General features: G+C 51.3%; 1 protein-coding gene and 1 long non-coding RNA gene across 7 annotated transcripts; one reads left to right on the plus strand and one right to left on the minus strand.

Annotated features, from left to right (window-relative positions):
* Positions 1-336: 336 nt before the first annotated feature.
* Positions 337-4,093, plus strand: LOC122463753. The gene is made up of 3 exons (XR_006287365.1): positions 337-380; positions 499-577; positions 4,052-4,093. It is a non-coding gene; the product is annotated as an uncharacterized LOC122463753 (long non-coding RNA).
* Positions 4,094-8,379: 4,286 nt separating this feature from the next.
* LOC114021416 (CD276 antigen) lies at positions 8,380-22,249 on the minus strand. 6 transcript variants are annotated; one of them, XM_027830592.3, is made up of 6 exons: positions 18,128-22,249; positions 17,337-17,557; positions 16,811-16,895; positions 15,206-15,559; positions 12,101-12,397; positions 8,380-11,841 (listed from the first exon to the last, which is right to left on the minus strand). In XM_027830592.3, the coding sequence occupies exons 3-6, from the start codon at positions 16,866-16,868 to the stop codon at positions 11,459-11,461; spliced, it is 1,092 nt and encodes a 363-aa protein (XP_027686393.2). In that variant the 5' UTR covers positions 16,869-16,895; positions 17,337-17,557; positions 18,128-22,249; the 3' UTR covers positions 8,380-11,458. The 6 variants fall into 6 exon arrangements, with proteins under 6 accessions (XP_027686393.2, XP_043391268.1, XP_043391273.1 ...); XM_043535338.1 differs by lacking the exon at positions 17,337-17,557 and having other exon boundaries at positions 10,609-11,841; XM_043535336.1 differs by having other exon boundaries at positions 10,609-11,841; positions 15,206-16,895.
* Between the last annotated feature and the right edge of the window lie 2,034 nt (positions 22,250-24,283).

Below are 24,283 nucleotides of genomic sequence, written 5' to 3' on the forward strand. Positions count from 1 at the left end.
ACTCTAGAGCACTCTATCCTGCCAGCTGGACTGGTAACGCCACTGGGAACATGCCAGGTGAGGCCTGCATTTGCCCCCCTCCCCATGCACCCGTCCCACCCGGGAACTCGGTGCATGGAGCCCCGGGTCTGCCGATTCCTGAGCAGCTGCTGTATCCACGCTGCCACCTCTGGTGCAGCAGGGAACAGCAGCTTATGAGCCCTGTGGGTTCAAGCACCATTCACTATCCCTCCCACTGAGGTCTTGATCGATTGGTGGAGCCTACTGCCATCCCTGATTGGCCAGGCACGCTATTTAAGGCCCCACTGGCGGGGCTGAGCTGTGTCCCAGGACTGACACACTCTCAAAGAGGGTGGCAGGTGCCTATGCGGCTGGGGCAGGTGACTGGCAATGGGGGCAGTTGCAGAGCCCAGCTCAGCTCAGTCCCCCCGTCCCAGCTGCTGGCAGACGCTTGACCCGGTCTCTGCTAACAGGGTCTCCCCCCCTTGTCTCTTCCAGATTTGTCCCCCTGCAGTACGGTGGTCCTGGGCCCTGGCCACCCCCTACCCCTGCTGTCTGTGTGTGTGGGTCCTGTGGGGTGAGTACCACCCTCTGCTGGGGGTCTGGAGTCCCTGCCCCTCACCCATCCCCTGTGTGTTTTCCATCCCCACTGACTTGGCGGGGCAGGGCAGAGACCTGCCGGGAGAGACCCGCTCTGGAGCCACACCGAGCTCGGGCCGGGCCATGCAGCTGGTGTCGCTGGTCTCTCCCCAGCGCGGGGGTTAAATCCCACCGCGGCCCCCTCGGCCATGATCCTGGCCCCCCCCTCCGGGGCACAGGCTGGAGCTGCTGCCTGGGCCAGTGCTAGCCAGGGAGACCCGCAGTGCCAGGGTGGGAGCAGCGGTTCCCTCCCCATGCATGCAGCTGAACGTAGTGAGAACAAGGGGGGAAGCCACCTTCTGATTGGCTGTCTGCCTCACTGCCCCGCCCACTCCAGGGATGGAACAACCAATCGGAGCTCAATTTCCCTCTCCCCCACCTCCCCTCCTGTATGAGCAGGGAGTCAGCGCCTCTGCCCCTCCCCTTCGCTCCTGCAGCCCCTGGGGCAGTGGGGGGAGCCCCTGGAGCTCTCGGTGTGCCATACCAGAGAAAAGGGTGGGAACCCCTGGGTGAGAGCAGTAGAGGTTAGAACCCAGGAGTCCTGGCTCCCAGCTCCGGCTCTGGGAGGGGAGCGGAGTCATAGAATCATAGAAGATGAAGGTTGGAAGAGACCTCAGGTCATCTAGTCCAACCCCCTGCTCAAAGCTAGAGCTGACATCCTAGCTCCGCCCCTTCCCTGAGGCCCCGCCCCTTCCCCCGCCCACTTCATTCCCCCTCCCTCAGTGGCTCGCTCTCCCCCGCCCTCACTCACTTTCCCTGGGCTGGGGCAGGGGGTTGGGGTACTGGAGGGGGTGAGGGTTCTAACTGAGGGTGCAGGTTCCAGGGTAGGGCCAGAAATTAGGGGTTCAGGTGTGGGACTGGGCTCCGGGCTGGAGCAGGGATAAAGGCTCTGGGCTGGGGGTGCGAGCTCTGGGGTGGGGCTGGGGATGAGAGGTTTGGGGTGCAGGAGGGGGCTCTGGGCTGGGGGGTGGAGCTGAGGGATTCGGAATGTGGGAGGGGGCTGTGGGTTGAGGCAGGGGGTTGGGGTGTGGGAGGGGGTGAGAGCTCTGGGCTGGGGGTGCTGGCTCTGGGGTGGGGCTGGGGATGAGAGGTTTGGGGTGCAGGAGGGGGCTCCGGGCTGGGGGGAGGGATTTGGAGTACAGGAGGGGACTGCAGATTGAGGCTTGGGATTGGGGTGCAGACTTGCCTCCGGTGGCTCCCGGTCAGTGGCGCAGTGGGGGGGCTACGGCAGGCTGCCTGCCTGCCCTGGTACCGCGCTGCACGCTCCCCAGAGCCGGCCAGCAAGTCCGGGTCTTAGGGGGAGGCGCGGCCAAGCGGCTCTGTGCACTGCTCTTGCCCATAGCCACCATCCCTCCTCCCCAGCTTCCATTGGCCGGGAACAATCGGCCATAGCTCCGCTGGGGTCAATGCGGCCAGATCAGAGGCACCAACTCCGTGGGTGCTCCAGGGTTCAAGCACCCATGGAAAAAATAGGGGGTGCTCAGCACCCACCAGCCACAGCTGTTTGGCAGGGCCCAGGCCTGCCCCCATCAGCTGTTTGGTGGCTGGCAGGAGGTGCTGGGTGGGACGGAGAGGAGCGAGCAGCGGGGAGGGGGGGGAACTTGGGGGAGGGGCCTGAGAGGAGCTAATGAAGGGCGGGCAGGGGAGCCTGGGGAGAGGGTGGGAAGAGGTGCAGCGAGGGTGGGGCGGAGCTGCTTTGGCCAAACTGAGATCTGCTAGGACGCAGCTCTCCCCCCACCTCACCCCACCCCTGCATTTCACACCTGAATGTCTCTCTGCTCTGCTCCGGATGTTATTTTAATAGATTCCACGGCCAGCAGGGACCACTGTGCTCCTCCAGTCTGACCTCCTGCATCACACAGGCCAGACACCTGCCCTGAACTATTTCCCAGAGCAGATCTGTTTGAAAAAGAGCTACTCTTGATTGGTTTGGGTTCTATACAGGAAGGAAGGACCCCACTCAAACCAAACCAGAACCAGATTGCTGGCATGTAAAATAGGTTGCAAAGCCGCCCCCCCCGAATGACAAAAGTTTTATCCATGAAAAGCAGCGGTGTGGACAGCGCTTCGTTGGCTGGAGCCGTGTTGGCGTGACGAAGCTACTGCCCCTCGTTGGAGGTGGTTTTATTTTGTTGCTGGGAGAGCTGTGTCCCAGCGGTAAAGAGCGGCCACACAGCGCACCTTACAACGGCAGGGTTAAAGTGGCACAGCCGCGCTGTTGTAAGGTGCGCAGTGTAGACGTAGCCTCAGAGCTGGGGGAAAGCCAACAGGTGCTGAGGAGCACAGGGTTTGGACAGAGACATCCGTTAGGAGAGGAACTACTAACAGGGATTCTCTATATCCAAGTAAGGAGGACGGGATGGAAGATGATAATGTACAGGGAGGATCTGATGAGAAACAGTCAAATGAAAGAGTCTCATTCAATTACATCACATAATAGCAGACAGCTAAAAAGGGACAAATTTTATAAGTGCTTAAATACAAATGCCAGAAGTCTAAATACTAAGATGGGTGAACTAGAGCGCCTCCTATTAAATGAGGATATAGATATAACAGGCATCACAGAAACTTGGTGGAATGATGATAATCAATAGGACACGGTAATACCAGGGTACGAGATATATAGAAATGACAGAGCAGGTCGTGCTGGTGGAGGAGTGGTGCTCTGTGGGAAAGATGGTGATAGTGACTGTGAAATGCTCAAGGAGATTAGAGAGGCTATACAAATACAAAACTTAATAATAATGGGGGATTTCAATTATCCCCATACTGACCGGGTACATGTCACCTCTGGACAGGATTCAGAGCTGAAATTTCTTAACACCTTAAATGACTGCTTCTTGGAGCAGCTGGTCCTGGAACCCACAAAGGGGGAGGCAATTCTTGATTTAGTCCTAAGTGGAGCACAGGATCTGGTCCAAGAGGTGACTAGAGCTGAACTGCTTGGTAATAGCAACCATATTATAATTAAATTTAACTTCCCTGTGGCGGGGAAAACACCACAGCAGCCCACTGTGGTAGCATTTAACTTCAGAAAGGGGACCTACACAAAAATGAGGAAGTTAGCTCTGGTCTACACTAGGAGTTGAGGTCGAATTTAGCAGTGTTAAATCGATTTAACCCTGCACCCGTCCACATGACGAAGCCCCCCCCTTTTTTTTTTTTTTGACTTAAAGGGCTCTTAAAATCGATTTCCTTACTCCATCCCCGACAAGGGGATTAGTGCTGAAATCGGTCTTGCCGGGTCGAATTTGGGGTACTGTGGACACAATTAGACGGTATTGGCCTCCGTGAGCTATCCCAGAGTGCTCCATTGTGACCGCTCTGGATAGCACTCTCAACTCAGATGCATTGGCCAGGTAGACAGGAAAAGGCCCACGAACTTTTGAATTTCAATTTCCTGTTTGGCCAGCGTGGCAAGCTGCAGGTGACTATGCAGAGCCCATCAGCAGAGGTGACCATGATGGAGTCCCAGAATCACAAAAGAGCTCCAGCATGGACCAAACGGGAGGTACGGGATCTGATCGCTGTATGGGGAGAGGAGACCGTGGTATCAGAACTACGTTCCAGTTTTCGAAATGCCAAAACATTTGTCAAAATCTCCCAGGGCATGAAGGACAGAGGCCATAACAGGGACCCGAAGCAGTGCTGCGTGAAACTTAAGGAGCTGAGGCAAGCCAACGAGAAAACCAGAGAGGCAAACAGCCGCTCCGGGTCAGAGCCCAAAACATGCCGCTTCTATGATGAGCTGCATGCCATTTTAGGGGGTTCAGCCACCACTACCCCAGCCGTGTTGTTTGACTCCTTCAATGGAGATGGAGGCAACACGGAAGCAGGTTTTGGGGACGAGGAAGATGATGATGATGAAGTTGTAGATAGCTCACAGCAAGCAAGCAGAGAAACCGGTTTTTCCGACAGCCAGGAACTGTTTCTCACCCTGGACCTGGAGCCAGTACCCCCGAACCCCCCCAGGGCTGTCTCCTGGACCCGCCAGGCGGAGAAGGGACCTCTGGTGAGTGTACCTTTTAAAATACTATACATGGTTTGAAAGCAAGCATGTTTAAACAGAAATTAAAAGGTACAGCGCCAAAAGTGAAATCCCTGCAAGCTGCATAGACACTTTTAAAAAACATCATAATAGAGGCTTAAATTAAATGTGTTCCCTAAATTAAAAACACACAGTAAGAGGATTAAAAAAGTTCCACCATGGCTAGACAAAGTAAAAGAGGCAGTTAGAGGCAAAAAGGCATCCTGTAAAAATTAGAAGTTAAATCCTCCTGAGGAAAATAGAAAGGAGCATAAACTCTGGCAAGTCAAGTATAAAAGTCTAGTTAGGCAGCCCAAAAAGGAATGTGAAGAGCAGCTAGCCAAAGATTCAGAAACTAACAGCAATTTGTTTTTGAAAGTCCATCAGAAGCAGGAAGCTGCCAAACCACCAGTGGGGCCCCGAGGTGCTAAAGGAGCCTTCAAGGACGATAAGGCCATCGAGAAGAAACTAAATGAATTCTTTGCGTCGGTCTTCATGGCTGAGGATGTGAGGGAGATTCCCAAACTTGAGTCATTCTTTTTAGGTGACAAATTTGAGGAACTGTCCCAGATTGAGGTGTCATTAGAGGAGGTTTTGGAACAAATTGATAAATTAAACAGTAATCAGTCACCAGGACCAGATGCGACTCACCCAAGAGTTCGGAAGGAACTCAAATATGAAATTGCAGAACTACTAACTAGTATGTAACCTATCGTTTAAATCAGCTTCTGTACCAGATGGCTGGAGAATAGCTAATGTGATGCCTATTTTTAAAAGGGATTTTGGAGGAGATCCTGGCAATTACAGGCCGGTGAGCCTCACTTCAATACCAGGCAAATTGGTTGAAACTATAGTAAAGAACAGAATTATCAGACACATAGATGAAAACGATTTGTTGGGGAAGAGTCAACTTGTCTTTTCTAACAGGAAATCATGCCTCACCAATCTATTGCAATTCTTTGAGGGGGTGTCATAAATATAAAGGGAAGGGTAACCACCTTTCTGTATACAGAACTATAAAATCCCTCCTGGCCAGAGGCAAAACCCTTTCACCTGTAAAGGGTTAAGAAGCTAAGGTAACCTCGCTGGCACCTGACCAAAATGACCAATGAGGAGACAAGATATTTTCAAAGCTGGAGGTGGCGGGGGGGGGGGGGGGGGGGGGAGGGGTGAGAGAAACAGAGGGTCTGTCTGTCTGTGTGATGCTTTTGCTGGGACCAGGTCAGGAATGTTCTTCAGAACTTCTGTTAAGTTAGTAAGTAATCTAGCTAGAAATGCGTTAGATTTCCTTTTGTTTAAATGGCTGGTAAATAAGCTGTGCTGAATGGAATGTATATTCCTGTTTTTGTGTCTTTTTGTAACTTAAGGTTTTGCCTAGAGGGATTCTCTATGTTTTGAATCTGATTACCCTGTAAGGTATTTACCATCCTGATTTTACAGAGGTGATTCTTTTACTTTTTCTTTAATTAAAATTCTTCTTTTAAGATCCTGATTGCTTTTTCATTGTTCTTAAGATCCAAGGGTTTGGGTCTGTGTCTGTGTTCACCTGTACAAATTGATGAGGATTTTTATCAAGCCTTCCCCAGGAAAGGGGGTGTGGGGCTTGGGGGGATATTTTGGGGGAAGACGTCTCCAAGTGGGCTTTTTCCCTGTTCTTTGTTTAACACGCTTGGTGGTGGTAGCATAGGGTTCAAGGACAAGGCAAAGTTTGTACCTTGGGGAAGTTTTTAGCCTAAGCTGGTAAGAATAAGCTTAGGGGGTCTTTCATGCAGGTCCCCACATCTGTACCCTAGAGTTCAGAGTGGGGAAGGAACCTTGATGGGGGAGGGGTCAACAGACATGTGGACAAGGGGGATGCAGTGGATATAGTGTACTTGGACTTTCAGAAAGCCTTTGACAAGGTCCATGAACAAAGGCTCTTAGGCAAAGTAAGCTGTCATGGGATAAGAGACAAGGTCCTCTCAGAGACCAGTAACTGGTTAAAAGACTGGAAACAAAGGGAAGGAATAAATGGTGAGTTTTCAGAATGGAGAGAGGTAAAGAGCAGGGTCCCCCAGGGAACTGTACTGGGACCTGTGCTGTTCAATATATTCAGAAGTGATCTAGAAAAAGGGGTAAACAGTGAGGTGGCAAAATTTGCAGATGATACAAAATTACTCAAGATAGTTAAGTCCTAAGCAGACTGCGAAAAGTTACAAAGGGACCTCACAAAACTGGGTGACTGGGCAACAAAGTGACAGATGAAATTCATTTGTTGAATGAATTTCAACAAATGGGGTGCCTGCATGGATTGAAATGTTCCCGGGGGCGGGAGACACAGAAACAACCCTTTTCCAGAGAAACCCCAGCAGATCCAGGTACAGTAACTCCTCGCTTAACGTGGTCGTTCTGTTCCTGAAAAATGCAACTTTAAGTGAAACTATGTTAAGCGAATCCAATTTCCCCATAAGAATTAATGTAAATGGGGGGGTTAGGTTCCAGGGAAATTTTTTTCATCAGACAAAAAACTATATTATATATGTACACACACACACACAGTATAAATTTTAAAAAAAATTAATACTGTACACAGCAATGATGATTGTGAAGCTTGGTTGAGGCAGTGGAGTCAGAGGGTGGGAGGGTTCCCAGGGAATGCCTTACTGCCGAATGATGAACTCGCACTCGGCTGAGCCCCCAGGGGTCAACACCTCGCTGTTAATGCAGCCTCTCACTCTACGAGGCAGCACGAATGGAGGGGAGACAGCATGGCAGAGAGAGACACAGACGCACACCCTGTGTGTGGGGGAGAGAGAGGGGTGCACATTGCCCCTTTAAGTACGCTGACTCGACTCTCAGTACATTGCCTTTAAAAAGATCAGGAAGTTGAGACAGCAGGTGCAGTCTCTCTGTCCTGAGCCCTGGCCTGTCCCCACCCTGCTCTATATGGAGAAGGGGTAAGCGGGTGGCAGGAGTGGGGGGAGGGGGACATCCTGACATTAGCCCCCCTCTTCCCCCCTCTCCTGCACAGCGAGCAGGAGGCCCCCAGGAGCAGCTCCAAGGCAGAGGGCAGGAGCAGCGCAGGGCAGTGGGGGGAGGGACGGCTGAGCTGCTGCACTGGGAACTTAAGGGAGTGGGGAGCTGATAGGGGGGCTGCTGGTCCACTCCTGGTTCCAAGCCCCCACACGGGCTGCTCTTCCTGCAAGCAGTGGACAAAGCAGGCGGCTGCCAAATAACGTTATATGGGAGCACTGCGCAACTTTAAACGAGCACGTTCCCTAACTGATCAGCAACGTAACAATGAAACCTTAACGGGGATGACTTTAAGTGAGGAGTCACTGTACTGAACCCGACCCTTGTTGCTGCAACACTGTAACGATGCTGCCCTTAGGGGGACACTTCTGACAGTACCAATTCAGGACAAATTGCTTAGAGCAGGGCAGTTACAGCCCAAGGCTGAGGTTCCTTTACTTTTAAGGCACACCAAACCAGCCAAACAGAGAGGACTTCAGTTTTACCCCACTGGCTAATCATAAGTCACACAAGAAATTCCCTCAGACACTCCAGTTTCCCAGTATCACCACCAGCACCACTCGTTATGGGGATGAATGGTTATGAAAACCAATACCCCAGAGAAGGAAGAAAGGTTCTCCCGATCCCAAAGGGCCAAGCCCCAGACCCAGGTTAATATACCAGTCAGATCTTACCCACAAATCACGCTGTTGCCAAACCTTTAGAATCTAAAATCTAAAGGTTTATTCATAAAAAGAAAGAAATATAGATGAGAGTTAAAACTGGTTAAATGGAATCAATGACATACAGTCATGGCAAAGTTCTTGGTTCAGGCTTGTAGCAGTGATGGAATAAACTTCAGGTTCAAATCAAGTCTCTGGAGAACAAGCACAGCTGGGATGGGTCATTCAGTCTTTTGTTCAGAGCTTCAGTTTGCAGCAAGGTTCCTCCAGAAGACAAAATGGAGATGAGGCAGCTGCCTTTTATAGTCTCTTCCAGGTGGAAGGACACCTCTTTGTTCTTGGCTGTGGAAAATTACAGCAGCAAGATGGAGCTTGGAGTCACATGGGCAAGTCACATGTCCATGCATGAATCGGTTTGCAGGCCGACACCATCGTTTACATGTTAGTTTGAACATTCCCAAGAAAGCTCAGATGTGGATTGGCATCCCCCAAAATCCATTGTCAATTAAGTGTTTCTTGATTGGGCACTTACTGAGAATAGTCCCTTCTCAAGAAGCTGACCAAATGCTTCACTGAAGCTACTTAGAATCAAAACACATTGATATACAAATACATAGCCATATTCATAACTTCAGCTACCCAAATGACACACACATACAGCTAGCATAATTATAACCAGCAAACTGTAACCTCTTCATAGACACCTCACACAACAACCTTTGTACAATATTGGCTGCAAATATATAACAGTGGTTGCAACAATGATCTATACGGTTACAGTTTATGTCAATAAGGTCGCAGGTTACAAATACATTTCTCTTTGTTTCTTTTAAAGAATACCCAATAGATTTAGTTTAAAAATATACATTTTTGAAAGCCTTGTTTCTTTTGAAGAAAATCGCTCTGTCTGCCAGCAGAAATAAATAAGTACCAATAGCTGCACATTATGTGCAATAACTTCCTGACTGTCCCCAAATCCTGTGAGTTCCTGCCACCCACCCCAGCCAATCCTCTGCCTCTGAAACCCACGAGGCAGGTCCTGGAAATCAAGAGCTGGGCTTCAAAATCATGGTCCTCAAGGAATCAATTCTGAAGCACTTAGAGCAGAGGAAAGTGATCAGGAACAGTCAGCATGGATTCAGCAAGGGCAAGTCATGCCTGACTAATCTAATTGCCTTCTATGATGAGATAACTGGCTCTGTGGATGAAGGGAAAGTGGTGGACGTGTTGTTCCTTGACTTTAGCAAAGCTTTTGACACTGTCTCCCACAGTATTCTTGCCAGCAAGTTAAAGAAGTATGGGCTGGATGAATGGACTATAAGGTGGATAGAAAGCTGGCTAGATTGTCGGGCTCAACGGGTAGTGATCAACGGCTCCATGTCTAGTTGGCAGCCGGTATCAAGTGGAGTGCCTCAAGGGTCGGTCCTGGGGCCGGTTTTGTTCAATATCTTCATAAATGATCTGGAGGGTGGTGTGGACTGCACCCTCAGCAAGTTTGCAGATGACACTAAACTGGGAGGAGAGGTAGATGCGCTGGAGGGTAGGGATAGGATACAGAGGGCCCTAGACAAATTGGAGGATTGGGCCAAAAGAAATCTGATGACGTTCAACAAGGACAAGTGCAGAGTCCTGCACTTAGGACGGAAGAATCCCATGCACCGCTACAGACTAGGGACCGAATGGCTCGGCAGCAGTTCTGCAGAAAAGGACCTAGGGGTTACAGTGGACGAGAAGCTGGATATGAGTCAACAGTGTGCCCTTGTTGCCAAGAAGGCCAGTGGCATTTTGGGATGTATAAGTAGGGGCATTGCCAGCAGATCGAGGGACGTGATTGTTCCCCTCTATTCGACACTGGTGAGGCCTCATCTGGAGTACTGTGTCCAGTTTTGGGCCCCACAGTACAAGAAGGAGGTGGAAAAATTGGAAGAGTCCAGCGGAGGGCAACAAAAATGATTAGGGGACTGGAACACATGACTTATGAGGAGAGGCTGCAAGAATTGGGGATGTTTAGTCTACAGAAGAGAAGAATGAGGGGGGATTTGATAGCTGCTTTCAACTACCTGAAAGGGGGTTCCAAAGAGGATGGATCTAGACTGTTCTCAGTGGTAGCTGATGACAGAACAAGGAGTAATGGTCTCGAGTTGCAGTGGGGGAGATTTAGGTTGGATATTAGGAAAAACTTTTTCACTAGGAGGGTGGTGAAACACTGGAATGCGTTATTTAGGGAGGTGGTAGAATCTCCTTCCTTTGAAGTTTTTAAGGTCAGGCTTGACAAAGCCCTGGCTGGGATGATTTAATTGGGGATCGGTCCTGGTTTGAGCAGGGGGTTGGACTAGATGACCTCCTGAGGTCCCTTCCAACCCTGATATTCTATGATTCTATGAGATTTTAAATCATTATAAATAAATAGTCAAATCTGCCCTCGGGGCCACCAGGGGAGGCTGCCGGCGCCCCGTGTAGGAGGGTTGGGGGTGCTCCAGCCAGGAACCGAACACACACAGAGTTTCTGGGGACAGCTCGGGGGCAGTTTGGGAGTCATGTCCTTCCGCTAAGCCTGGGGTGGGGGAGCTGCCATCCTATTGCTCTCCATCCCATCCTTACTACTTTATACTCCCCAGTCCACCTCCTACCCGCCCCAATCCCTTGGTCTCCCTCCTGCCCCCCGTGATAAATTGTTCTCCATTTCCACTGGAGGCAGGAGATGCAGCACTGGGCTTAACCTGCAGCCAGGGAGAGTAAGGGTAGAGATCAGGAACCACTTGCTAGCTCCCAAGGGAGTTCAGCTCTGGACTCTGTGTCCAAGGGAGGTCGTGGGATCCCTGCCACTGGAGGTTTCTAAGCCCAGGCTGGACAAACCCCTGTCAGGGCAGCTCTAGGGTTACGTGGTCCCACCTCTGCATGGGGGGGTGGACTGGCTGTATAAATACCTTTGAGCCTTTGGCCCTAGCCCCGCAGGGGTCTCACTAAACGTTCTGATGTGGGGCAGTGATTAGAGGGGGACAAAGAGCTGCCCTGCATGGGCGGGGTTAGGTTCCCCTGTGGGGGCCGCAGTGTATGAGCCCTGTTGTAGTGACATGGGTCAGTCCCCGCCGGGCAGGGAGCTCTCCCGTCACAGGGGTCAGGGACAAAAGCAAGCCCTGGTGCAGTGGCTCCGTGCTGACCATTGAACTGCGCTGTCCTTGCTATAAAGTGCGGCTGTTGGGTCTAGAGACCCCTGGCTTCCACCTACAGAGTCTTGGCATGAAGGGAGGCCAGAGGGAGCCGCCAGAAGATCAGCCCTGAGAGCGGTGCTGGGTGTACCCATGGCTGGGCAGGTGCCAGGGCCCAGCTGGCCCTGGGGTGAAGGATCCTCCACATCCCTCGTCCCGGCGAAGCGACTCTCTGAGCAGCGTCCACAAGTCCCACGGCTGGGAGGGCGAAGGATCCCTGCAGCCACTATCACGGACAGGGTCACGGCACCCAGACAGGCCACCAGCAGCCAGACATGGCTGCATCTCTGCCCTGCAAGAGAGAGCCCAGAGCTTCCTGTGAACAGGGCCTGAGAGCCGGAGCTCCCCAGGCTCAGTGTGTTGCCCTCCGGCCTGGACCAACACAGTGAAGCCCAAACTCGGGGCTGCTGAGCGGCAATACCCCGCTCTGCCACTGGGGAGCAACAATGGGTTAAATAACTGTGCTCAGCCACTAATCCCCTCCCTGTGTCACGCTGTGGGGCAGAGCCCTGCACCGGCTGGACAATTCCCACCCCCCTTCCCCCACTCACCGGGTCCTTCTGCCACTGTGACGTGCTGCACGGGGGTCTCCCGTCCGTGTGCTGTCACCAGGAACACGGTGAGGTTGGAGCTCTGCCCCACGGGCACGACCAGCTCGCTGCGCAGGGTGTAAAGGCCCTGGGCGTCCACGGACTCTGTAGTACTGCTGAGCTCTGTCAGGTTGGTTCCCATCCTGTTCCTCCACACCACACTTGCTCGGGGGTACCCGCCCCCTGAGCTGAAGGTCAAAAGAGTGTGGTCGAGCCGAAACGAGGGGTCAAGGGTCAGATGAGGCTCACTGTAGGGTGCTGAAAGGAAAAAACACTTCCCATGTCTCTGGAGTTTTTCACCTCCAGTTGCTTGACAGGCTCCAAACACAGGAATTGCTTCCCCAGTGCAGAGATGCAGCCGCCTCTGGGGCGGAACAGCCAGGTAACAGCTGCCCAGCAACACAGCACGAGGGGTTAAACTGTGCAGTTTGAGGTTAAACCATGAAGTTTGGTGTTTGAGCCAGCTTTGAGGAGGGACATCGTCTACAGTTTGTTTGAGATCAGATCCACTTGGGATGGCCACAGTGTCCACCCCACACATGAACGCTCTCCCCACCTTGGTCTTACCAGCCAGAGCCAGTTACCATTTACAGGAATACTGGTTTCCTTCTGCAGAAGGTGTTTTGGGCCAGATCCCCAGCTGGCGTCAATCGGCAATGGCGCCATTGGAATCTTGCTGGATATCTCAGCTGAGAATCTTGTCCTTGGGCTTTCAGTCATGTTTCCAACATTAGCTTCATTTTCCTCCCACTGATATTTAAGAACATAAGAATGGCCAGGTTGGGTCAGACCAAAGGTCCATCTAGCCCAGTATCCTGTCTTCCGACAGTGGCCAATGCCAGGTGCCCCAGTGGGAATGAACAGAACAGGGAATCATCAAGTGATCCATCCCCTGTTTGCCAGAAGCTGGGAATGGGTGACAGAGGCCAGGGACACCATCCCTGCCCATCCTGGCTAATAGCCATTGATGGACCCATCCTCCAGGAACTTATCTTGTTCTTTTCTGAACCCTGTTATAGTCTTGGCCTTCACCATATCCCCTGGCAATGGGTTCTACCGGTTGACTGTGCTTTGTGTGAGGAAATACTTCCCTACATTATAAACCTGCTGCCCATTAATTTAATTGGGTGACCCCTAGATCTTGTGTTATGGGAAGGAGTAAATAACAGCTCCTTATTGACTTTCTCCACATCCGTCATGAGTTTATAGACCTCAATCAGATCCCCCCTTAGTCATCTCTTTTCCAAACTGAACAATCCCATTCTTATTAATCTCTCTTCATACTGCATACATGGCAGCCGTTCCATACCGCTAATCATTTTTGTTGCCCTTTTCTGAACCTTTTCCAATTCCAATATATCTTTTTTGAGATGGGGCCACCAGAACTGCACACAGTATTCAAGCTGTGGGCGTAGCATGGATTTATGTAGAGGCAACTTGATATTTTCTGTCCTATTATCTATCCCTTTCCTAATGATTCCAAACATTCTCTTCGCTTTTTTAACTGCTGCTGCACAGTGAGTGGATGTTTTCAGAGAACTATCCACCATGACTCCAAGATCTCTCTCTTGAGTGGTAACAGCTAATTTAGACCCCATCATTTTACATGTATGGTTGGGATTATGTTTTCCAGTGTGCATTACTTTGAATTTATCAACACTGAATTTCATCTGCCATTTTGTTGCCCAGTCACCCAGTTTTGTGAGATCCCTTTGTAACTCTTCGCAGTCTGCTTTGGACTTAACTTGAGTAGTTTTCGATCATCTGCAAATTTTGTCTTTTCACTGTTTACCCCTTTTCCCAGATAGTTTATGAAAACATTAAATAGGACTGGGCCCAGTACAGCCCCCTGGGGGACACCACTATTTACTTCTCTCCATTCTGAGAACTGACCCTTTATTCCTACCTTTGTTTCCTGTCTTTTAACCAAAAAAAACCAACAAGGAGTCTGGTGGCACCTTAAATACTAACAGATTTATTTGGGCATAAGCTTTCATGGGTAAAAAACCCACTTCTTCAGATTCCATGCATCTGAAGAAGTGGGTTTTTTACCCACGAAAGCTTATGCCCAAATAAATCTGTTAGTCTTTAAGGTGCCACCAGACTCCTTGTTGTTTTTGTAGATACTGACTAACACGGCTACCCCCTGATACTTGTCTTTTAACCAGTTACCAATCCATCAGAGAACCTTCCCTCTTATCCCATGACGGCTTACCTTGCTTAAGAGACAGAACCCCAATTTGTGCCTCTAGTCCTACCCACCCTATCCCAGTCTGAACTGTAGAGTCTGGAATGCCGGTGGCCAGCCTAGAAGGACACAATTCCGAATCTGTGGATAAGTACCAATCTCTGCCATCCTTCAGCCCTATGGCACATTGCTTTGAGCCCCAGACCCCTAAATGGAGTTGACAGAACAGTAAAGGCTGATTGTAGACAATATTTCTCCGACCACAGTACATGCCTAACCCATGGAACTCCTTGCCATGGATATCACTCAGGCCAGGAGCACCGAAAGACTGAAGAAATGATTGGACATTGCTATGGAGCAAAGCATCCAGAGTCATGGTCGAGGGCTGCAAACCCTCCTGCTTTGGGGAATTAGCTGTAGGTCGGAGATCTTCGAATCTCTGTTCCTGACAGCAGACCTCTCGAGGTCCCTTCCAGCCCTACATTTCGATGCTAAGATGCCGCAGGTGTTAGGTGGGAGATTATCTCTGAATAAACCAGCTTCCAGTGCAGCCTCCCTCAGCCCGTCAGATATCGAAGGGCAACGGAGCCTTAGGAGAAACCTCAGGTTGAACGAAAAAAGAAAAGGAGTACTTGTGGCGCCTTAGAGACTAACCAATTTATTTGAGCACAAGCTTTCGTGAGCTACAGCTCACTTCATCGGATGCACACTTCTGCAGTTTCCACAGTATGCATCCGATGAAGTGAGCTGTAGCTCACGAAAGCTTATGCTCAGATAAGTTGGTTAGTCTCTAAGGTGCCACACGTACTCCTTTTCTTTTTGCGAATACAGACTAACACGGCTGTTACTCTGAAACCCTCAGGTTGAACGAGACATACCCATCACTGTAACCTGCCTCGTCTCCGAAGTTGTCCCCTGCTCCGAGGTGACGTGGCAGTGATAGACACCCTCATCCTGCGTGCGGACGCCCCTCAGCATCAGGGACGCGTTCCCCCGGGCCAGCCCCTCTGGATCTAGCCAGGTCCGGTTCCTATAAGCCTCGTCCTGTTTCACCAGCTGGTCCTTCCCATAATAGTGACTATGAACCACCAGGTCCTCTGTTCCCACCCACTCCTTCTGCCAGGTGAGGGTCAGGTGCTGGAGGTTCATCCCAGGCTGGGACTGGAAGAGGCAGCTCAGGGTGACGTCCCTCCCGAACTGAGCAGTGATGGGCGACTCGGCTGTGATGAGCCCTGAAAGGGAAACAGAGTCAGGGACAGAGATCCTGGCCACTGCCCAGCCTCCCCCTGCCCTGGGACCTCTGTAACCCCAGGGGGTTAGCGCCAAAATGGGGTGGGAGCTTTGGGGCAGGAAGAGATGAAAGGGGACATGGGCTGACATGCTCAAGGGACCAGGACATGGAGCCTTTCACATGTCAGCCATTAGGTCAGTTAGTGGCTCACATGTCCACGCCAAGGAAACCACCCTCCCAACTGGCCCTTTACTTAGCAGCAGAGGCTGAAGGCTCGACAGGCTCCAGAGCTTGATCTCCTGCCATCTCCCTATATGGCAGTGGGGCAAATTGGTGGAGGGACGAGAAAAGGATCTCCATGATGCTCTCTCCCCTAGCATGGACATGACTGACACCGAAACAGAAAGGCTGGGGAGAAGTTTGAACACTGGGGGGCCCAGTGAGTTCCGTATCACCTGCCCCAAACCCTCATGATTCAGGCCCCCAAAAGTCATGAGCTCAGCTTAAAAATCAGGCGATTGTAACTGATAATACACTTGCTGTTCTGCTCATTGGCCTTCTGAGCCGCGGGTTGCACCCAGGTCGGGTTTGCACTAGAGTGGGTCGTAAGTTTGGTCTGAAATGTTGTTTTCAAACAAAAAATGGCTTCTGAGGTTTAAATGAACACGTCCCCACCCCGTCCCCAACAGCTGAATGGTTTTGGGCAGCCAAAATCCCCCAAATTTCAGTCACAAGCAAAAATATTTTCAGTTTTCTAGTTTTCAGGGTTTTCAATGAAAATGCCCCAAAAATTCTGAGGAAAAATTTCAGCAAAACCCCAAACTTTTCTACTGACGTTTTTCTTGGCAACAAAAATCCACATCCCGGCCTGCTTGGGTTTCCAAGCTTTTCTCCACAAACGTGGGGGCGGAAATCTTAGTTTTTAACCAAATAATTCTTCTGTAATTCAGAGTCAGCAAGAGCTGGGCTTTTCGTGAAACACTCAATATCACCATCAAGTCATGACCCTCTAGCACCAAATGGGCAGGGTGTGATTAAGAGGAGGTTTCTTAATCAAAATGGTTTTAGAGAGCTGAACGAATATCAACTCAGTTTCCTGTTAGTGTTCAATAACACCACTTCCCCCACTGTTGGGCACTAGAGTGTCTGCCCCGAAGCCGAGCTCGGGAGCTACAAGAGAGCTTGGGAAACTCTCCGTGGTTTGTAAACAGGGCAGGACAGGACAGCAGGGGCTAGCAAGTGAGATACTCACCCCAATGAGCCCCCCACACAAGGAACAGGAAAATTGGGGAACAAAGGCCAGGGCACATTACACGCTGTAGAGACTCAGATTTGCCCTGCAAGAGAAGGGCAGACACTGATTGGCAAAGTGACCCCCCCAACGCCCTACGAAATTGATTTCACAGTTTCGCCCCCCATCCTCCAATCTCCCAGCTCCCAAGAAGGATCCAACTCAAACCAGTGACTTCATCCTGGCCCCAGGTCAGCAATGAGCAAAGGCTGGTCCCCTTTGACACCTCCTAATGGATGTACTGGCTCAGCCAGCCCCATTCTGAGCATATCAGCACCCTCCTGAGCCCGCTGTCCCATCTCCACACCCCATTCCCCTCCCTCTGCCTCTTGCTGCACCACAACCGCTCCCGGGCCATGATCAGAGGTCAAGACAGTCCATGCCTGGATCAGACGTCGCCGCTCAGCCACGGGGCAGATCCCGTCCCAACCGTGGAGACAGTCGGATGCTGTCTGAGACAAGCAACCCAAGTCACTGACGTACTCACCGGCGCAGCCCAGCTGGATCCTGGCAGACAGAGAGCCCAGAGAGAGTCGCAGTCAGGAAATGGGGGACGGGCACAGGCAGTGTGGCCTCCTGAAGCCTGCTCTGAATATCAGTCGCTCCTTGTTGGGTTTTTAAATCCCTGAGCTAAGGGAATTCCCAATGAGCCCATTGCGATGGGGGAAGCACGGGGGTTTGCAGATGTCTCCAAACACTGCATCATGCCTGCATGTGACCGAGGAGTTTCCATCAGCCCAGCTCTGTCACGAGGATCTGGCCTCGGGACAAATTTACTGAAACCTCTGCTGCTTCTAAGACTGTGTAACCAATTTCCTGTAACCAGGGTGGAAGCGAAACAAATACAGAATCACCTGCAGTTTGCTTTCGTCCTCGACCCACCCGCACAGGCAGCCTCTGAGGGACTTGCTGCTTCTCACCGTGGAGCTGTCAGACCCGTCAATGGATGGGGGGCTAAACGGCCTGTGACCACAGCGTATCCTGTGGTAACTGAACCCTGCTGCCATGTGGAGTCGGCAGCAACAAGGGCGGGGTTCCATACCCAGGGGTCCCTCTTAACAACCCAGCGCAGAGCCGGCTCGAGCCCCCAGCCAGTAATCTGGGGAAATACACACCAGCCCCAGATTCTCGACACCCTGAATCAGTGCTCAGCAAAAACCCCTGCCTCCGAGTACAGCGTCCTTGGCCTCAATTTCTCACCGCGCAGCGTGAAAGTCTGATGGACAAATGCCCCTTTAACACCCTGCTCCCACTTCCCCCCTGCCGCACCCCACTCACCGCTGCTGCCCTGGGTCCGCGAAGACCAGGTCAGACCAGGTCAGAGGTGCGTTCACGTGAGTTCATCTCCCACCGGAGGGGAACGTGGAGCAGCGCCTCCTTTGCTGTCACCACTGCGCCGCCGTCTGCCGTGCCGGCGATGGCCCTGCTCCATCAGTTTCTGCTGCCACCTGCCTCTCGGTGCCTTGAGGCTCCCCCCGGCTCTCTGGGATTTCAGTGGCTAGTGAGGGAACCTCATGGCTAGGGCAGATTCTTCCACAGGACTATTGTACCACAGCAGGGGTAAGCAAGGTCGGCCTTCGGGAAAATGGTGCCCTGGGTGAACTTGTATTTTGACGCCCGCCCCCATTACCCCTCCCTGGCTCCCATGGGCTCCCCATTCCCCCATCACCTCTGGGCCCCACTGCCTACCCCCAGTGCTTAATTTGTATTGAAAGAGATGCCAGAGCTCAGCCCTGGCACAAATTAAGCACTGGCAGCGCGGCCTGATACCCGTGGGTGCTGGCCGGGCGCCCAGCTCTGAAGACATCGCTGCCAGCAGCAGCGCAGATGTAAGGGGGGCCTGGCATATGGTGTATTGCCACCCTCACGTCTGCACTGCTGCTGTGGCTTGTGATGCCTGGTGCTCGGCATGTGGCTCAAGGCTTCACGCTGTCACGTGGGGGCTGCATTTTGCCAGAGCCCACGGCCCTCCTGCAGCCCTCTGGCCTGGCTCACCAGGGCGCCATTTCAGATTTTCAGGAGTGGAAGGAAACTTTAACCATGATTCCAGGGACTGCTTAGGCGCTTGAAGACTCTAGGGGCTTTTGCAGATAACAACTTAGGAATTAGCTGACAGGAGCTCTGTATCTAATTGTTATATAGAGAAAGAAAAAAATATATACAAACACCAATTAAAGCCTCGTTTAAAGTTTCTATTTAAATTTAGAACAATCAGGAGATAATACAGCAAAATGTTCCCAATCCCAAACCTTGAGGTATCAGGTCTGGTGCTTTAACACTGATATCAGAAACACACGTTTGATACTTTGTACCAGAGGGTCTCATGACAAATTTTTTGGTGGCCTCAGAGTGCGGCTGCTGGTCGCTCTGATAATTTCCCCTAATTAATACATACGCACATCAAAATCATTGTAATTTAATTATTGCTAGCTAGGAAGTCTGCTGCTGTGAAAAGTGATATTAACAAACATACAGGTATCACTTTTCACAGCAGACTAACTCAGCCTTGGGAAGCCTGGGGACAAATTAAGCCCTGGATGGGGAGGTCGATGGTTAGGCAGCAGGGACCAGGGGCGATGAGAGGTGGGGGAGGCAGCAGGGAGCCAGAGCCTGAAGCCCGGGGGATGGGGCCCCCAGAAGGGGCTTGAAGCCCCGGGGCCATAGTCCAAAGCCCTGTGGCCAGAGCCTGCCACCCCACAATCCCAGGGCTGAAGCCCAAGCCCCACCACCCCCGGGAAAGCAGGAAATTCACAGTCTGCCTTCTCCTCCAGTGTTGTGCCCCAGGTGTTTCCAGAGGGGGGCAGCGGCAGGGCCCAACCCCGGCTGGCAGCCCCAGCGGCCAACATCAAGATGGCGCATCCAGGAGCAACAGGGAAGGGGAGGGGTGGCTGCTTTGCCCCCCCGGACACTGTGACCACAAGAAAAGCCCCTGGTGGCCACATGCGGCCATGGTGGTCACATTTGAAAATCGCTGCTTTATACACTATCTTTAGCAGAGATAAATACAAATAAATAAATCTGATTAAAATCTGTTTACTTTCTCTAACAGACACACTCTGTGTTACTACCATTATCTTAGTCAATTGTTTTTCACCCCACTAAAACATACTTAATTTTAACATACATGATTAAGGGTTTATTAAAAACGGGAATTTATTTTTCTAATTATTCTGGCATTTATGTTTCCCGAGCACAATCATGTACGTGACTCCCTAACATTGGACTCCATCATTGCTTTTAGTACCATACCGGGAATTTCACTGATTTTCCATACACGTGTTATTTTACAGATATAACTAAAAATACAATTTGAAAATAAGTGACCTTCATCTGCCCAGTATCTAAAGTTATGTTTTTAGCAAATGTTTTTTAAACTGGCACTAGCTTGTACTCACCTTAGCAAAGTTACATTCTAGAAGGATACTATTATTTGATTGTACTGTTTTAAATAAGGAATGACAAAGCACAAGATGGTAATAACAGTAATAATGATAATTACGCCAGCCAGGACAGGTTAGGCATTTTAGAACTCGCTACTCAAAGAATTAAATTTCAGCATTAGGGGGAAATATAATTATGAAATGCACAGACCAGTCAAAACCCGAAAATAACAGCACTGCAATCCTTAACGAAGTTTGAAAGAATAAAATTCCAGAGAATACATGTACATTCCGCATTTCAACAGGAAGTACCAAGTAATAAGTACCAAGCACAGACTCCTGTTCCGCACCCCAGCTCAGCAGAGACAGGGTACATAGGCAGGGGTGGAGAGAACAGCCTGAAATCAGCCCCCGCAACCCTCTGCACAGCAGACAGGAAGCTCCTGGGAGCAGCTTGGCCGAGGGGGTGGGGTGGGGGCTGCAGATGGCAGCAGAACAAGGAGGGGCACCCCTGGGCAGTCACCCAACCTACCCACCCCTAAAACCAGCCCTGGGTATAAGGCTTAATGCTTCGCCCTGGTTATCAGTGATTTCAGCTCTAGCCATCACCCGCCACAAACCCCAAGACTCTCAGCCAAGTCTAATCAGCTCTGTCTTTAAACAGTGCAGAAAGGGAGGATCAAAAAATGTCTATGCCACTAAGCCCACAGCCTTAGCCAGTGCACGTTCGTCGAGGGCGAAAGCCCTCGATCAGGGCGTGCGAAGCACAGTTCTGCCACCCCTTTGGGCACACAACCGGGATAACAACATTTCATTACCGGTGCCCTCAATACTAGTGTGATTTGTGGCAGAGTGGGCGTGCCTGAGCAAACAAGGCCTGGTCCTCAAGGTTTTGGCCCCAGCTCATCGCTAGATGTCGGGGAGCTCATTCAGACCCTGCTTAGAGCCCTGCAAACCATTTGACAAGCATGGAGCAAATCCAGGACAGCAGCGTCCTGAGCCCCACAGGGTCCACCCGCCTTCCGCGGTCAGCGGCTCCAGCCCCCATTTGGACCAGCCTGGTAGGTGCCATGGCAGGAGCCGCTGTTGCTGCCAGTGGGGTTAGTTTGCTGGGGAAAAGGGGAAGGAGAGGGAGCCCAGGATGGGATGGGGGAGTCAGTGGTGGAGGAGAGGGCTGGGTGACACTGCTCTCCCCATATGGGCCAGGCACCCCTCTGTCCCTCCCACCCATCCCTGGCCAGGTGCGCTGGAAAAGGCTAGACTGGAACCACGGGAAACCATCTTCACGGTTGCCCGGGCACCGTGGAGCAAAGTAAGGCGTGGGGCTGTGGGGAAAGGAGGTCAGCCCACTTGTGGGCGGGGGTGGCTCTGATCTACATTAGGCTCAATGGGAAGGGGGGGATCTGTGGCTCGTAGGCAAAGGTCCTGGGGATGGACTGGAGGAGGGCCCGTCCGGGGCGGGGAGCCACGAGCTGGCAGGCAGAGCCAGAGGGCGAACGTCCTAGCCGAAATGTGGGAGAATTACCTCGAGTGCTGGGGTTTTGGGGGAGGGTGGAGGCATTTTTAAGTGCCAGCTCCGAGAACGCGACCCTGGAGAGAAGCGTCGCAACCGCGCCGGCTTGAACAACCCTCCCCCGCCCCCGTCTCTGGTGGGTTTCAGGTTCCTGGTTTCTGGTTTCATGCTGGGTTTCTGGTGGGTTTCATGCTGTCATGAAACTGGAATGCACCAAAATACCCCAGGTTGCTGCCCAGACCTGGCCCCGTCCCCACTGGTGCAACACGCAGAGGCCGGTGGTGGGGAACAGTCCCCAGGAGGTTGAGGGGGGGGAAGAGTTTGGTGTGGGCCAGCGAGCTCAGGGGAACTTTGTTGGCCTGCTCGTTTCTGAGCCTTGTCTTCTCAGGAAAGCAGACTTCGACTCCCTCAGGGAGCGGATGGGTAGGATCCCCTGGGGGACTAACATGAAGGGGAAAGGAGTCCAGGAGAGCTGGCTGTATTTCAAGGAATCCCTGTTGAGGTTACAGGGACAAACCATCCCGATGTGTCGAAAGAATAGTAAATATGGCAGGCGAGCAGCTGGGCTTAACAGTGAAATCCTAGCGGATCTTAAACATAAAAAAGAAGCTTACAAGAAGTGGAAGGTTGGACATATGACCAGGGAAGAGTATAAAAATATTGCTCGGGCATGTAGGAATGAAATCAGGAGGGCCAAATCGCACCTGGAACTGCAGCTAGCAAGAGATGTCAAAAGTAACAAGAAGGGTTTCTTCAGGTATGTTGGCAACAAGAAGAAAGCCAAAGAAAGTGTGGGCCCCTTACTGAATGAGGGAGGCAACCTAGTGACAGAGGATGTGGAAAAAGCTAATGTACTCAATGCTTCTTTTGCCTCTGTCTTCACTAACAAGGACAGCTCCCAGACTGCTGCACTGGGCATCACAACATGGGGAGTAGATGGCCAGCCCTCTGTGGAGAAAGAGGTGGTTCGGGACTATTTAGAAAAGCTGGACGTGCACAAGTCTATGGGGCCGGACGAGTTGCATCCGAGAGTGCTAAACGAATTGTGATGTGATTGCAGAGCCATTGGCCATTATCTTTGAAAACTCGTGGCGAACGGGGGAAGTCCCAGATGACTGGAAAAAGGCTAATGTAGTGCCAATCTTTAAAAAAGGGAAGAAGGAGGATCCTGGGAACTACAGGCCAGTCAGCCTCACCTCAGTCCCCGGAAAAATCATGGAGCAGGTCCTCAAGGAATCAATCCTGAAGCACTTACACGAGAGGAAAGTGATCAGGAACAGTCAGCATGGATTCACCAAGGGTAGGTCATGCCTGACTAATCTAATAGCCTTCTATGATGAGATTACTGATTCTGTGGATGAAGGGAAAGCAGTGGATGTATTGTTTCTTGACTTTAGCAAAGCTTTTGACATGGTCTCCCACAGTATTCTTGTCAGCAAGTTAAAGAAGTATGGGCTGGATGAATGCACTATAAGGTGGGTAGAAAGTTGGCTAGATTGTCGGGCTCAACGGGTAGTGATCAATGGCTCCATGTCTAGTTGGCAGCCGGTGTTAAGTGGAGTGCCCCAGGGGTCGGTCCTGGGGCCGGTTTTGTTCAATATCTTCATAAATGATCTGGAGGATGGTGTGGATTGCACTCTCAGCAAATTTGCAGATGATACTAAACTGGGAGGAGTGGTAGATACGCTGGAGGGCAGGGATAGGATACAGAGGGACCTAGAAAAATTGGAGGATTGGGCCAAAAGAAACCTGATGCGGTTCAATAAGGATAAGTGCAGGGTCCTGCACTTAGGATGGAAGAACCCAATGCACAGCTACAGACTAGGGACCGAATGGCTAGGCAGCAGTTCTGCGGAAAAGGACCTAGGGGTTACAGTGGATGAGAAGCTGGATATGAGTCAGCAGTGTGCCCTTGTTGCCAAGAAGGCCAATGGCATTTTGGGATGTATAAGAAGGGGCATTGCCAGCAGATCGAGGGACGTGATCGTTCCCCTCTATTCGACATTGGTGAGGCCTCATCTGGAGTACTGTGTCCAGTTTTGGGCCCCACACTACAAGAAGGACGTGGATAAATTGGAGAGAGTCCAGCGAAGGGCAACAAAAATGATTAGGGGTCTGGAACACATGACTTATGAGGAGAGGCTGAGGGAACTGGGATTGTTTAGTCTGCAGAAGAGAAGAATGAGGGGGGATTTGATAGCTGCTTTCAACTACCTGAGAGGTGGTTCCAGAGAGGATGGTTCTAGACTATTCTCAGTGGTAGAAGAGGACAGGACAAGGAGTAATGGTCTCAAGTTGCAGTGGGGGAGGTTTAGGTTGGATATTAGGAAAAACTTTTTCACTAAGAGGGTGGTGAAACACTGGAATGCGTTACCTAGGGAGGTGGTAGAATCTCCTTCCTTGGAAGTTTTTAAGGTCAGGCTTGACAAAGCCTTGGCTGGGATGATTTGATTGGGGATTGGTCCTGCTTTGAGCAGGGGGTTGGACTAGATGACCTCCTGAGGTCCCTTCCAACCCTGATATTCTATTCTATGATTCTAT

Source organism: Chelonia mydas, chromosome 24, assembly GCF_015237465.2.
Source record: "Chelonia mydas isolate rCheMyd1 chromosome 24, rCheMyd1.pri.v2, whole genome shotgun sequence".
Classification (NCBI taxonomy): Eukaryota; Metazoa; Chordata; order Testudines; family Cheloniidae; genus Chelonia; species Chelonia mydas.

Coding starts and splice junctions, on each gene's coding strand:
- LOC114021416 (XM_043535333.1), bottom strand. CDS start 15,707: ATGTCAGCCCATGTCCCCTTTCATCTCTTCCTGCCCCAAAGCTCCCAC. Junction 12,398..15,205: donor GAGGCAGGTTACAGTGATGG/GTATGTCTCGTT, acceptor TTTTCCTTTCAG/CACCCTACAGTGAGCCTCAT. Junction 11,842..12,100: donor CACAGTGGCAGAAGGACCCG/GTGAGTGGGGGA, acceptor TCTCTCTTGCAG/GGCAGAGATGCAGCCATGTC.